Source organism: Moschus berezovskii, chromosome 5, assembly GCF_049115385.1.
Source record: "Moschus berezovskii isolate FMDL1 chromosome 5, NW_MosBer_1.0, whole genome shotgun sequence".
Classification (NCBI taxonomy): domain Eukaryota; kingdom Metazoa; phylum Chordata; class Mammalia; order Artiodactyla; family Moschidae; genus Moschus; species Moschus berezovskii.
In genome coordinates, this window is record NC_142464.1 from 80,281,229 (window position 1) to 80,296,084 (window position 14,856).

Consider the following 14,856-nt stretch of genomic DNA (forward strand, 5'->3'; position numbering starts at 1 on the left):
CAAGTAACAATTCTTCCAGAAAGTTCTCTCTCACTTCCTCAGTCTGCAGTCAAGCTTTAGACCTTGAGCATAGACTATCTGTAGTTATCTATCATTCCCTCTAGATGTACTAGTCTAGATATATTTGCTTTGCCAGCACCTGCAATATCTGATATGGCTTATATATAAACAAATGAATATATGAATAAAATTACTCAATTCTTCCAATATCCATGGGAAGAACAAAATGAACAACTACATTTCATCTTTAATATTTCTCTATGAAAAGTGAAAGTGTTAGTCACTCAGTCATGTCCAACTCTTTGTGACCCCATGGACTATAGACCTGTAGTCTTCTCTATCCATGGAATTCTCCAGGCAAGAATACTGGAGCGGGTAGCCACTCCTTTCACCAGGGAATCTTCCGGACCTAGGGCTCAAACCCATGTCTTCCGTACTGCAGGTAGATTCTTTACCATCTGAGCCACCACAGTATTTCTCAACAGGGATTAATCAGGATAGCTTTTTGTTGTGCAAAACTACCATGAACCCTAAAAGACAGCTAAAGTACCAGAGGCACACCAATATAACTGACAATCAAAAAATCCCCAGGTATTCTAAACATTCACAAATGAGATTTACTGCATCTGTATTTTTAAAAATCACTAGTAGCTTGAAAGTGAAAGTCACTCAGTTGTGTCCGACTCTTTGCAACCCCATGGACTATACAGTCCATGAAATTCTCCAGGCCAGAATACTGGAGTGGGTAGCTGTTCCCTTCTCCAGGGGATCTTCCCAACCCAAGGATCAAACCCAGGTCTCCCACATTGCAGGCGGATTCTTTACCAGCTGAGCCACAAGGGAAGCCCAAGAATACTGGAGTGGGTAGCCTATCCCTTCTCCAACAGATCTTCCCGACCCAGGAATCGAACTGGGGTCTCCTGCATTGCAGGCGGATTCTTTACCAACTGAGCTATGAGAGAAGCCCCACTAGTAGCTTAAAGACTATTTATAATTTAAAAATATTTAACAGAAACAAATAAAAATACCTGGGACATGCCTTGCAGAACTGGTAAATTTGCAGATTGAGACATCACAGGCTGTGTTAATGACTGACCAACAGTCTGGGAATTTATAGACTAGAAGCAAAATAAAAAATAACACTGGGTGACAATCATTTCCATACATGAATACTCCCACCAGAAATACCACCATGGCATCTTTATAACTGAATTACAGCTTTTAGATGAGCCTCATACATTTTTAGATGAGCACAGGCCTGTCTCTCCCTCTAAACTGGAAATGCTTATTCCCTATTTATCTTTTTATCTCTCAAGGCATCTGTCACATTATCTTGCATGCGCTCTCAATAAAAGTTGCCTGAACTTTACTGAAAGTGATTGGTATTTGAAATTAGATATAAAATGGCTCTAAATTATCAGCTTTCCATAATTAAAAAAAAAAAAACACCTAACATTTTATCTGAAAAATAATCAAAAGGACTTGTATGTTTGACTACTACTTCACAAAAAAATGAAGACTTTGAGTAAGTATTGTATATCAACAACTATTTTGAATTTCATAGAAAGGGATAATGAATCAATGAATTTATGAATATTTAGATGATTCCCCCCACCCCTTTAAAAATCTTTATTCAGAAACATACTAGCTGAAGAGTTTACCTGACTACTAAATGATGACCTCCTTTGTGCCATCTTTTCATGAGCTGGTAAATGTTGTCTGGGAGGAGTGCTATCTGTTGGGATCTTTGTTGGTGTAGCTAAGGTTGGTCAACAGAAACAACAGCATTAATACTTGAAAAATACAATTTTCAAAGATCAATCTCAAAATGCTTTCCAGTGAATAAACGTGGTCTGTAAAAGAGTTGTTTTTCTAAATTATTCAATAAAAGTTAAGTCTATGACAACAAGATGATTTAATTACCTCTTTTTTAAGGATAAAGAAAATATCTGAAATAAGAAAATTTCAAATATAAAATGGTTACTACCGCTACAATTCTATAATGGAAAAAAACAGTAACTTAATTAAAAAATGGCCTAAGGACTTGAATAGATATTTACTCAAATAGGACACAGAGATGGCCAGCCAGTATGTGAAATAATACTCAATATTCCACTAAACATCAGGGAAATGCAAATCAAAACCACAATGAGATATCACCTCTACCTCTAAAGAATGGTTACTATCAAAAAATTCACATTGTAAATCAACTAAAAAAAAAACAAACCTTATAAACTGTTCAAAACAAAAATCCAAAAACAAGTGTTGGTGAGAACTTGTGTGAAGGTCTGGAAACCTTGCACACTATTGATGGGGATGGGAAATTATACAGATACTGTGGAAACAGTATGGCTGTTTTTTTTTTTTTTAAATTAAGATTATAACTACCATATATGAACTAGAAATCCCACTTCTGAGTATTTATCAAAAAAATTGAAGTCAGCATCTTGAAGAGATATTAGCATTCCAATGTTCACTGCAGTACCATTCACAATAGCCAACGTATGAAGACAATCTAAATGTCTGTTGACAGGTGAAAGGATTAATAAAATGTGATATATACATACAATGAAATACTACTATTCATCCTGAAAAAGGAAGGACATTCTACAATATGTTACACGAATGAATCTTTAGGCCATTATGCTAAATGAAATAGGTAATGACAGAAAAAACAAGTATCTCATAATGATATGAGGCTATTTAAAATAGTCAAACTCATTGAAACAAAGAGCACAATGGTAACTGCCAAGGGCGGGGGGCAGGGAATGGAGAGTTATTAATTAGTGGGCATAAAGTTTCAGATAAGCACAATGAATAAACTCTGGAGATCTGCAGTAGAATATCATACCTATAGGCAACAATAATGTATCATACACTTAAAGGATTTCATTTTAAGTCTTCTTACAACAGTAAAATAATTTTTTTTTCTTTAAAAAGAAAGAAATAGCTATAATAAGGACATTTTCCCTCCTAAAATCTCAGATATTCTATGTTTAACCACTTTGATGTTCCACCCATTATGTAGATGTCGAATAGTTCAAACAAGTTTCTTTTTCATTATATACAGTTTTAGTACGCTGAGAAATAAAAAGTGCTAGATTCTTTTTTAAGAATTTAAAAGGGTAATAATTTAATGACAATTATACATGTCTTCATAAAGACAAAATACACAGAAAACACTTTCAAAAAAGCAAACTAAGAATACTTACAGGTTCTATCAATAAAAAAGGAATTACTGTAATAGTTTTGCTTTCTTTCTGAGGGATGATTAAAAATACCAATACCAAAATTACTACCTACATATTACATAGGTTACTTGATAAATTAATTCTTTGCTAAAGGTGAGCACTGTGCCTCCTGCTCACTGAAAAAGTTACTGTATTTCAGAAATGTAAACACTTATCATTTGAAAGTGGCAGCTGATGAAAAATGCTGGTAACAACAATGCAAACAATTTAGAAGGACATCATTAAATGAAGTCTGCTTTCAAGCTGGGGTACTCACAGGAAGGGTCCGAGACTGCTGTGTGAGATGATTTTCTTGAACTCCGGGAGGAAGCAGAAGGAGTTGGGCTGTGATCAAACCTTTCCAATGCTTCCTTGAGACTGACTGTATTTATACGATTATCAGACCCAGAATCTTGGCTCTAAGGAGACAAGAGTAAAGTAAATGTCTTCTGTGGTTCAGTTCGGAGGCCCCAAATTAGCATATAGCTTGCTAATTTCCCCTCCCCCAAATCAGTTTTCAACCATAACAAGGCAAGTGTACCTGTGTAATAACTAGGTAAAGAAGTGAAAATTTATTTTTTATAGCCAGAAAGTTTTGGTTTCCTTCTCTATTGAAAGAAACAAGAGATGCAAAGGAATAAAGTTGGACTATTACCTTATACCATATATAAAAGTTAACTCAAAACGGATCAAAGATCTAAACATTAGAACTAAAACTATAAAACTTTTAGGGAAAAAAGGGGGAAAGCTTTATAACACTGCACTGGGCAACGATTTCTTGGATATGACACTAAAGCACAGGCAACAGTAGTACATCAAAGGACACTATAAACAAAGTGGAAGGGCACTAAGGAATGGGAGAAAACATTTGTAAGTCATTTATTTGATAAAGAATTAATACCCAGAATATATAAAGAGCTCCTACCACTAAACAGAAAAAAAAAAAAACCCGAAAACCCAAAAAATCCAATTAAAAAATGGGCAAAAGTCTTGCATAGAGATTTCTTCCAAGAAGATATATAAATGGCCAATAAACACATGAAAAGATACTTAATATCACTAATCATTAGGGAAATGCAAATCAAAACCAAGAAATACCACTTTACATCTATCAAGATGGCTATTACCAAAAAAATTAGAAAATAACGAGTGTTGGTAAGGATATGAAGAAACTAGCACCCTTGTGCAGTGCCAATGGGGGTGGGGGTGTTCAGTTGTTTAGTCATGTCCAACTCTTTGCGACCCTACGAACTGTAGTCCTCCAGGCTCCTCTGTCCATGGGATTCTCCTGGCAAGAACACTGGAGTGGGTTGCCATTTCCTCCTCCAGGGGATCTTCCCGAGCCAAGGACTGAACTCACATCTCCTGTGTCTTCTGCACTGGCAGGTGGATTCTCTACCACTGAGCCACCTGGGAAGCCTGATAAGTATGTATAAAACAGTAGAGCTACTATGGAAAAGTGTAACAGCTCCTCAAAAAATTAAATATAGAATTACTATATGAGCCAACAATTTCATTTCTGGGTATATGCTCAAAAGAATTAAAAGCAGGGAGTCAAATGTGTATTTGGTAAGCCATGTTCCTAGCAGCATTAACTACAACAGTCAAAGAGATGGATGCAACTCAAGTGTCCATCGATGGATGGATGAATAAACAAAACGTGGTATATATACACACAATGGAATACTGCTTATCTTTCAAAAAGAAACTCTGACATAGTACAATATAGATGAACCTTGAGAACATTAAGCTGAGTGAAATAAGTCAATCACAGACAAATACTGTATGATTCCACTTACATGAGGTACCTATAGGAACCAAAGTCATAGTCAGAAGTGGACTGGTGGCTGCCCGGGGTTGGAGAGGAGGGTATGGGGAGTTGCTGTTCAATAGGTAAGGAATTTCAGTTTGGAAAGATGAAAAAATTTTGGTGATAGATGGTGGTAATGCTTACACAACACTGTGAATGTACTTAACACCACTGAACTTAAAACTGTTTGAGATGGTAAATTTTGTTACATATATTTCAAATCAGAAAAAAAAAAAGAACCACCAACAGACACTTTAGTTTAAAAAGGCACTGTAAGTATCTTTGGAACCCAGCATTTGACTGCTCAAAACCATCTTCTTCACACCAACTCTGACCTCCTCCAGATTTCAATATCTATATGGATGATTCATGCAATATCCTGTCCTGGCCTCTCAGCTTTCGAGGAATTCCTCATTGCCAATAACCTCTTCCTCTACTCTACCTGATTTAATCTCTACTCTTCATTACGAGATTACTGCAGTGCCTCTAAAAACACAAATTAAAAGCCAACTTTAAACCACACTTCCCTGTCTGAGCTTTCCAGTTCACTTGTTCCTTTGGAGACAATTACAGTCAACCTAAAATGATCACCAAGCTAAAATTATCCATAACACTAAGCAGAAACATTACGTTTTCTAGTGAGCTCACTTTCCTACTCTCCACAGTTATTCCATACTTTCCAAAAGTTCTTAAACCTCTTTCTCCCTCTCTCTCCACAGAGAGCTCTGTCTTATATAGATGAAAATACCTGCCACCACCATATATGTAACTCTACCTATTAACATGTTGTGCTGTGCTTAGTCACTCAGTCATGTCCAACTCTGTGACCCCATGGACTGTAGCCTGCCAGTCTCCTCTGTCCACGGGATTTCCCAGGCAAGAACACTGGAGTAGGTAGCCATTTCCTTCTCCAGGGATCTTCCCAACCCGGGAACTGAACTGGGGTCTCCTGCATTGCAGGCGAGGTCTTTACCAGCTGAGCTACAAGGGAAGCCCACCTATTAACATACCAGGTATATAAATATACCCATCTTCTGTTTGCTCATTATAGTGGAGCGAAGTGTCAAAGAGAGGGTCCGTCAAAGAACCTCCATATGCAACAGTGAATTAAGCAACAATACTCTGTTCCCTATTTCAGGAAAGCTACATAGAAGGCAATGTGTGTGTATACACAGATATAAATAAATATGATTTCAAAATTACTACTATCACAAAAGGAAAAAAAGGGTTATGTGACACAATACCCCCTGTCCTGCACTCTAATCGCTCTTCACATCCTGTTTTGTCTCCATCTCCCACCCTCGCCCAGCTCCTGAAACCCTTCTGCCTGCCTTCAGTTTCCCTAAGCAGCAAAAGCTGTATTTTCAACCTCACTGATGAATACTCCTTCACTGGAGTCCTCTAATTAAAACCCAGAACCCCACCCCCCCACCCCCGCAAAGGATACCACTTTCCTTGGAGGTCTCTTAGGCAGTTTCCTTTCTCTCAACCTTCAGACCTCTGCTCCGGAGGTAGAACAGAAGTCCTTCTACTGCTCTGGCCTGCGCATTTTCCCTCCCACCTTCCCCCAAACTCACAGCTACGAACGCCACGTTATCCCCCCATGCAACTCCCTCCCTCCCCTCGCTGTAGTCACTTAGTCACCTTGCGCTTACTCCTAAGTCGCTGAATTAAAGTTTCTCTACTCCTGGATCAGTACTGTCCTTACTGATTTTTTTTAAATTGGAGTATAGATGATTTACAACATTGTGTTACTTTCTGATGTACAGCAAAGTGATTTTTGTATATACATCCTTTTTTGAATTCTTATCCCATAGGTTATACAGGGTATTGGGTAGAGTTTTCTGTGCTATACAGTAAGTCCTTATTGATTATCTGTTTTATATATAATACTGTGCATATATGTTAATCCCAACCCAATTTAGCCCCCCACCCAACCTTTCCCCTTCAGTAACCACAAGTCTGTTCTCTAAGTCTGTGAGACTACTATATCTGTTTTGTAAATAAGTTGATTTGTATCATGTTTTAGATTGCACATATAAGCAATATATGATACGTTCTCTGACTGACTTCACTTAGTATGACAACCTCTAGGTCCATCCATGTTGCTGCCTTCTTTTTTACGGCTAAGTAATATCCCACTGTACACATGTACCACAACTGCTTTATCCATTCATCTACTGATGGACACTTAGGGTGCTACCATATCCTGAATATTGTAAACAGTGCTGCAACTGAACCCTGGGGCGCATGTATCCTTTCAAATTATGGTTTCTGCAGGTATATGCCCAGGAGGGGGATTTGGATCACACGGGAGCTCTACTTTGTATTTGCTGAGGAACCTCCCATACTGCTCTCCCTAGTGGTTGTGCCTATTTACATTCCCACTAAAAGTGTAGGCCTGCTCCCTCTTCTCCACATCCGCTCCAGCTGTTAGTGATGGCCACTTTTTGATAATGGTCATTCTGCCCAGTGTGAGGTGACACCCTCATTGTAGTTTTTATTTTTAATTCTCTAATGATGCACGGTGCTGAGCAATCTTCTCATGTGCCTACTGGCCATCTGTACGTCTTCTTTAGAGAAGCGTCTATTCAGATCTTCTGCCCATCTTTTGGTTGAGTCATTCGTTTTTTGATAATGAGCTTCATGAGCTATCTGCATATTTTGGAGATTAATCCCTTGTCAGTTGCTTCGTTTGCCAGTGTTTTCTCCCATTCTGTGGGTTGTCTTTTCATTCTGTTTATGGTTTCTTTTGCTGTACAAAAGCTTTTAAGTTTAATTAGGTCCCATTTATTTTTGTTTCAATTCCAAAAGACTGTAACAACTTTGTATGGGGACTAGACACACGTTTATTCTGTAATGTATTTAGATGCTGAATCACTATGTTGTACACCTAAAACTAATAAATTTTGCATCTTCTATATTTCAATTTAAAAATTGCCTTCCATGGCTCAAGATGCTGAGAATATAGCAGCAAATAACACTGACAAGTTCTCTGCTCTCATGGGTTCCACATGGAAGAATTTTTCCAAAAAGACTATGACGCCTTAGAGGAAAAAGATCCATGATGTTTAATGAAAGATATTTTCTGAGGAAAGCACTTACAATTTTACTGACCGTATTTTGTATGCTATGGCGTATTCTACAACTCAGAGTTTACACCTCTTAACCCCCTTCACCTATTTTGCCCCATCTCACACCCCAATGCCTCACTCTGGCAATCAGCAGTTTGTTCTCTATGAGTCTGGTTTGCTAGTTCATTTGTTTTGTTTTTTAAATTCCACATATAAGTGAGATAATTTGTCTTTCTCTGACTTATTTCCCTTAGCATCATGTCCCCAAGATCCATCCGTATTGTTACAAATAGCAATATTTCATTCTTTATCATTGAATAGTATTCTACTATATGTATGAACCACATCTTTACTTAGGTTGTTTCTGTATCCTAGTTATTGTAAATAATCCTGCAATGAACATAGGGATATATAAATCTTCACAACTGTTTTTGTTTTCTTCAGGTAAATACTAAGAAGTGAAACTGTTATACCATACTATTTTTAATTTCTTGAGGAACTTCCATACTATTTTCTGTAGTGATTGCACCAACTTACAATCCCACCAACAGTTCATGAGGGTTCCCTTTTCTCCGTATCCTTGCCAATACTTGCTACTTATTGCCTTTCTGATAACAGCCATTCTTACAGGTACGAAGTGATACCCTGTTGTGGTTTTCATATGCATTTCAACCACTAAGTGAGCTTGGAAACAGACTCTGAACCTGGAGATGACTGTGGCTCCACTGACACCTTGATTACAGGCTTGGGAGGGACCCTGGACTGAAACCCTGCTTACAGACCCATGACCACTTCTGAAGCAGAGTGTCCAACTAAACTGTGTCTGGATTCTTGACTCACAGAAACTACTGAGATAATATATGTATGTTATTTTACATCATTAAGTTTTGTTACACAGCAACAGGTAGTTAATACACTATATTTCTACCTGATATAATGAAAAGAGAAACCAGTGTTCAAAATCTGACTATAACTTTCCAGTCGTGAGTCTTTAAGCTCAGTTTTAATATTTTCAAAGTGGGGATATATCCAGATAAGGATGTCTGAGGAATAAATGACATTTCATATTTCATATAAAAGCCAGAACCTAGCAGATTGTAATAAGTGTTTAATTCTGAGATTATACATGTCTCTCATACAGTGATCTCTAAATAGCAGGCCCTTCAAATCTTTTTTAAAAATACATGAGGTTTTAAAATATTAAATATAAAAATAAATACAATAGTTATAATTACAAGTAAATGAAATATTTGAAAAACAATTTTTCTATAAATTATTGAGTCTTATTGTTCATTGAGAAGAAATAATTTTTAAAAAACCTGTAATATACATACTTTGTCAGCAGCTGTCTCTGGAAGAGACTCTTCAATGCCAAGTTCTCGTCGTCTTTCAGCCCTAACTTCTGCATAACTACAAGTGGAAAAAAACAGAATTTCAGTGTTTGATCATTCATTTAAATCACTGCAGAGGTGCAACAATTCAACGTTCATTATGTATCTCATCTGTTCATCACAAATTCCAGACTATTTTCTATGCACCAAAAAAACACTAAAACATACACATATATAGCACTATATATATATACACACAGAGTGTATCTTAATTCAAATTTCATTTTTTTACTTATCTAAAAAGTTTCATGTACTACTATAAATGATCTGTAACCACAAAGGACCTAAATCAAGAGGAATTAAATAAAGAAACAGTATGCTTTATCTACTCCAGCTCTTTTACATGACTGACTGTGGTATACAAAAGACAGTTACAACATCTGCTCTAAACCATAAAACTTATATCAGAAATTATGTATCTTTATTTCTATATAATGCCTATAAGTAAATTTAATAATAAATTGAAAATATATATATGAACAAATGGAGGAAAAATCACTCTGTACTTCTTAATAAGTCATACATAAAACTACATTCCAGAATCATTATGAATGTTTCCATATTCATAAATTCTGTAAAAGAATTATTACCTTACTACAGTATGAGTACAAACAATAAACTCTGGCCTTGAATTCCACTGATGGTAAGTGATATAATAATGAGTTTGAAGCCAAATCCACTGCTGTCCTTTGGTCAGGAACCTATAGTAACAAGATTTGCCTTTTCCGTATTGCATTACTAAGAAGAAAAAAATATTTTTTGATTTGTATTACTAGATTTTTACCCAAAGGTATCATTCACATTTATATCTATATAAATATATATAAAATTCTTCTGGCTTTTCAATAACATATAGTATATGAAATCTTCCATAGCGCCCAACTTATAGCCTGTTATTGCTAATCATAGGTATTTTTCATACACAATAAATGTCCAAATACTTGAGAATAAATTATTCACATACTGACTCTCTCCTGCTAAGATATATTGAGGATTACAGCAATAAATAATCACACCTGAGCTCTACTCCCCATCCCTACCCCTCACCCTCTGCAAATACAGCATCTTTCACTTTTTGGCTGCACTGGGTCTTTGTTGCTACATCCAAGCTTTCTCTAGTTTCGGGAGAGCAGAGGCTACGCTCCAGTTGTGGTGTGTGGGCTTCTCACTGAAATGGTTTCTCTCATTGCAGAGCACAGGCTCCAGTGCGTGGGCTTCAACAGTTGTGGTACACAGGCTTAGTTTCCCTGCAGCATGTGGGATCTTCCCAGACCAGGGACTTGAACCTGTGTCCTCTATAGTGGACCACCAGGAAGTCCAAGTATAGCATTTTTGAGGCATTTACTTCTAAACCTTAATTTACCAAAATCAGAAAAAATTATTTCAAGTAGCTGATTTTCCAAAACAGTATTTCAAGCAGTATTTCCCAAAACATTCCCTGAAGATGATAAGTTCAAAAGTCTTTTAGCAGATATTATGCAAAAAATGGGTTCTGTGTTAAATTAACTTGGGAAAATTTGTTCTTCTCAAAGCCGTGAGTATGCTAATCTGTCAAAACTCTGGTGGTGGGGAGATGGGGGCTGATTATGAACTCTTACCTAATTTTCTCTGACCATAAAATTCATTTTTAATAGACTGGTATTCAGTGGACAAAACATTAAGACAGGCTGGACTGGAATCGTGTTCGCTCTCTCTCCTCCAACCCGTCACTATTCATGAGGAAATCAAAGTCTACATACTTGAAATTGCTTGTTGAAAATTATAAAGCTAGTTAATAGAGGTGTCAGATTTTTTAAATACATCACGGAGCCTAGTGCCCATATCACTCGAAGTGAAAAATATTTCTTTTGTGATATTATATAACATGATTTATTTTCATAGAGGTTTATAAACCAGCCTAAGACATGAAGGTATATTAAATATCTAATTAAGCTTTAGAAGACACTCAAGATGGAAAGATTTGGGAAGGAGGATCAGAGAGGCAAATGAAACCTATTAAGACAAATTTCCGAAACAAAGAATGAACAAATAGCATGTGGTAAAGGAGGAGGTCCAGACTCTAATCCTATCTCTGACACCAATGTTTTTTGTTTTTTTAATTGGAGGCTAATTACTTTACAATATTGTGGTGGTTTTTGCCATACATCGGAGTGAATCAGCCACAGGTGTACATGTATTCCCCATCCCGAACCCTCTCCCACCTCCCTCCCCTTCCCATCCCTCGGGGTTGTACCAGTGCACCAGTTTTGAGTGCCCTATTTCATGCATTGAGCTTGGACTGGTCATCTATTTCACATATGGTAATATACATGTTTCAATGTTGTTCTCTCAAATCATCCCACCCTCACCTTCTCCCACAGTCTGTTCTTTACATATGTGTCTCTTTTGCTGTCTTACATACAGACTCATCGTTACCATCTTTCTAAATTCCATATATATATATAGGTATACTGCATTGGTGTTTCTCTCTCTGGCTTACTTCACTCTGTATAATAGGTTCCAGTTTCATCCACTTCAATAGAACTGACTCAAATGCATTCTTTTAAATAGTTGAGTAATACTCCATTGTGTATAAGTACCACAGCTTTCTTATCCATTTGTCTGCTGATGGACATCTAGGTTGCTTCCATGTCCTAGCTATTGTAAACAGTGCTGCAATGAACACTGGGGTACTTCAATTCTGGTTTCCTCAGTGTGTATGCCCAGCAGGGGGATTGCTGGGTCGTACAGCAGTTCTATTTCCAGTTTTTAAAGGAATTTCCACGCTGTTCTCCATAGTGGTTGTACTAGTTTGCATTCCCACCAACAGTGTAAGAGGATTCCCTTTTCTCCACACCCTCTCCAGCATTTATTATTTGTAGACTTTTTGATGTCTGACACCAGTGTTATGGGACTGTAAGTAAATTAGTTAGCCTTTCTGTGTCTCAGTTTACTTGTGGAGATAGTAACAGTACCTACTTTCTATTATACAACTGTGACTATGAATAATGAAAATAATACATGTAAGTTGTTCAAAATAGGGCAAAATGAGATGATAATGTTCCTTCTGTTAATATAACAATGGCAGGTAACATTAACGAAGCACTCACTGAGTTTTCTAAAAGAGATTCTTTAAATGTGGCATTACTTCCTGTGCAGACTCACATGCCTGGAAATAAAAATTCATGAAATAGTGTTCTAATATTACAATTTTCAAAGGAATCTACTTCTCCTAATCTGGATATAGAACTTCTATACTTCAAAACAAGGTTTATTAGATGCCATGTTATAAAACTGTACTTACTACTATAGATTGAAATATGTAAAATGGGAGGAAGTTTAATTTAGACTTGATCTAGGATTCCTATTAGAAGTAGTTATGCATACAAAAGAAATTTTTCCAATACATTTCAAAAATACAAAAATGGTCTGTTTTACCACCTTCTATTAATATGATAGTTATTTACAGATTAAAAAAAGTATTACCAGCTGAAGTATTAAAATCTACTTACAGTGCTCATGACATTTTGCCAAATTTTCTAGGTCATCCACATGATAGTAATCATAGCCTGATGTTCCCAGAACTTCAAATGGCAAATATCCTATTATGGGTGGTGCCCTAAATTACATATAAAACAATCAATATTATGACTTTTTCCATTAATAAAAAGTACTCAAGTACAAACCAATTTTGGGAGGAAACTTTATTGTTTAAATAATGGATAATGAGTGTGAGCATTCTGCCGAGAAAAAGTTTGTCTTTGAAATCCAATAATTTCAAGAATTATAATGATTAATTTTTTTATAGAATTTAAAAACGGGAGTTACCTGTGGTCTAGAAATAGGAACTTCCACTCTAAACTATGTCTAGATGTAAACTCTTCATTAGGTTCTTCAACAGTGCACATTTCCTACAAATAAATAATTAAAATTGAGAAATACTTTTCTGTGTACTCAGCAAATTCCTAAATATTGCTAGCTGCATAAGTCATTTTTAGCTAACTTTCCCCTAAACATTAAAAAAATTTTTTTTATTTTCTAGTACTAAGGAATGTGGCAATAAACACATGCAGGCTTCTGGGGGAGTACTTTCCACTCCACACATTTCTCTATTCACTCACATGCCTATAAAGTCTCATTCTAATCTCTCTCCTGAATTATAGTTCTATATTTCTGTTTGGATGTTCCCATGTACCACAAACTCAACATGTCCTAAAATGAACCAACTATTTTAATCCTCATATCCAGTTACATAATGTTCCATCTCATTAATGGAGGCATACCTGTACTGTGCCATTAAGTCTAAAATCTAATAGTCACAATACACTCATTTTCACCTTTCACCATCTAAATGGCCACTACTAAATCCTTTCAGTTTCACCTTCGAAGTTTTTTTTAAAAAAATCTGTTCAATCCCATCCATCTTCAGGGTCTTAGTTTAGACTCTAGTTGCCACCATTGGCTCACATTATTGCAAAATATTCCAAACAAGTTTCCTTGTCCTTCAACTCATCTTCTATTCTGGCCACAATGACCTTATAAATACTCAAACACGATTGTATAATTTCCCTGACAGAAAAATCTTAATGGCTGCTCATTCCATCAGGACAAAATCTAAACAAGGAGAAACAAAGAAAGAAAGAAACATATATCACTGCCAGCATCTGCTTACTTTTCTAACCTCATCTCTCAACATCCCTACCCTCCCTCCACTCACAGTAACCCTAGACTCTAGTCATATTCAACAATGTATTCCAATCTGCCCATGTTCTTGAATGACCTTCTGCAGCACAACGTAGTGATTAAGAGTTTGGGTTTAGAAAGAAAAGGAATTAGAATCAATCTCAGTTCTACTACTTAATAGCTGTGACTCTGGGTAAGCAACTTTCCTAAGCCACATTTTTCTTATATATAAAATGGTGATCATACCACCATTTGTAAGTATTAAATGAGATAATGCACGTAAACAGCATGTGGTAAGCATGCAAAAAGCATGTTACCACTGCCATTATTTCCTATGATCAAAACAAGTAGAGTCAGACTGGTTTAAGAGCCTCTAACTGCTAATTCAGTACTTTGTCCTATGGCATTTCCCTAAATTTAAAATCTTAGCCTGGCTTATTTTCAGCCACTTTGCAGTGACTGAAGTCTTTCATTTTCTGACTTTCCTACTAATCATCTACTTCCTGGACCCAGGATATAAAAATAAAATTATTTAATTGACTTTTAAAATGAAAAGGTAAATTAAATGTAATAAAAAGATCACCTGTGTATTTCAAAAGAAATCTTTGGCCTTTCTCCTTTAATGTATTTGTGAACTATACAACAAAAGCACCATGATGGTGATATATAACCACTGGTTAACGGCCAAA

The 14,856-nt window shown here is 36.3% G+C and overlaps 1 protein-coding gene across 7 annotated transcripts in view; it reads right to left on the minus strand.

Annotated features, from left to right (window-relative positions):
- Window positions 1–14,856, minus strand: part of CLOCK (clock circadian regulator) — a 126,036-nt gene that overhangs the window by 19,282 nt on the left and 91,898 nt on the right. For all 7 annotated transcript variants that reach the window (XM_055434509.2, XM_055434511.2, XM_055434513.2 and 4 more), the window contains 7 exons: window positions 13,313–13,395; window positions 12,997–13,103; window positions 10,096–10,243; window positions 9,449–9,524; window positions 3,508–3,649; window positions 1,662–1,759; window positions 1,029–1,118 (listed from right to left, as the gene is read on the minus strand). In XM_055434509.2, the coding sequence (XP_055290484.1) occupies window positions 1,029–1,118; window positions 1,662–1,759; window positions 3,508–3,649; window positions 9,449–9,524; window positions 10,096–10,243; window positions 12,997–13,103; window positions 13,313–13,395 (744 nt within the window). The remainder of the gene's footprint in view (window positions 1–1,028; window positions 1,119–1,661; window positions 1,760–3,507; window positions 3,650–9,448; window positions 9,525–10,095; window positions 10,244–12,996; window positions 13,104–13,312; window positions 13,396–14,856) is intronic.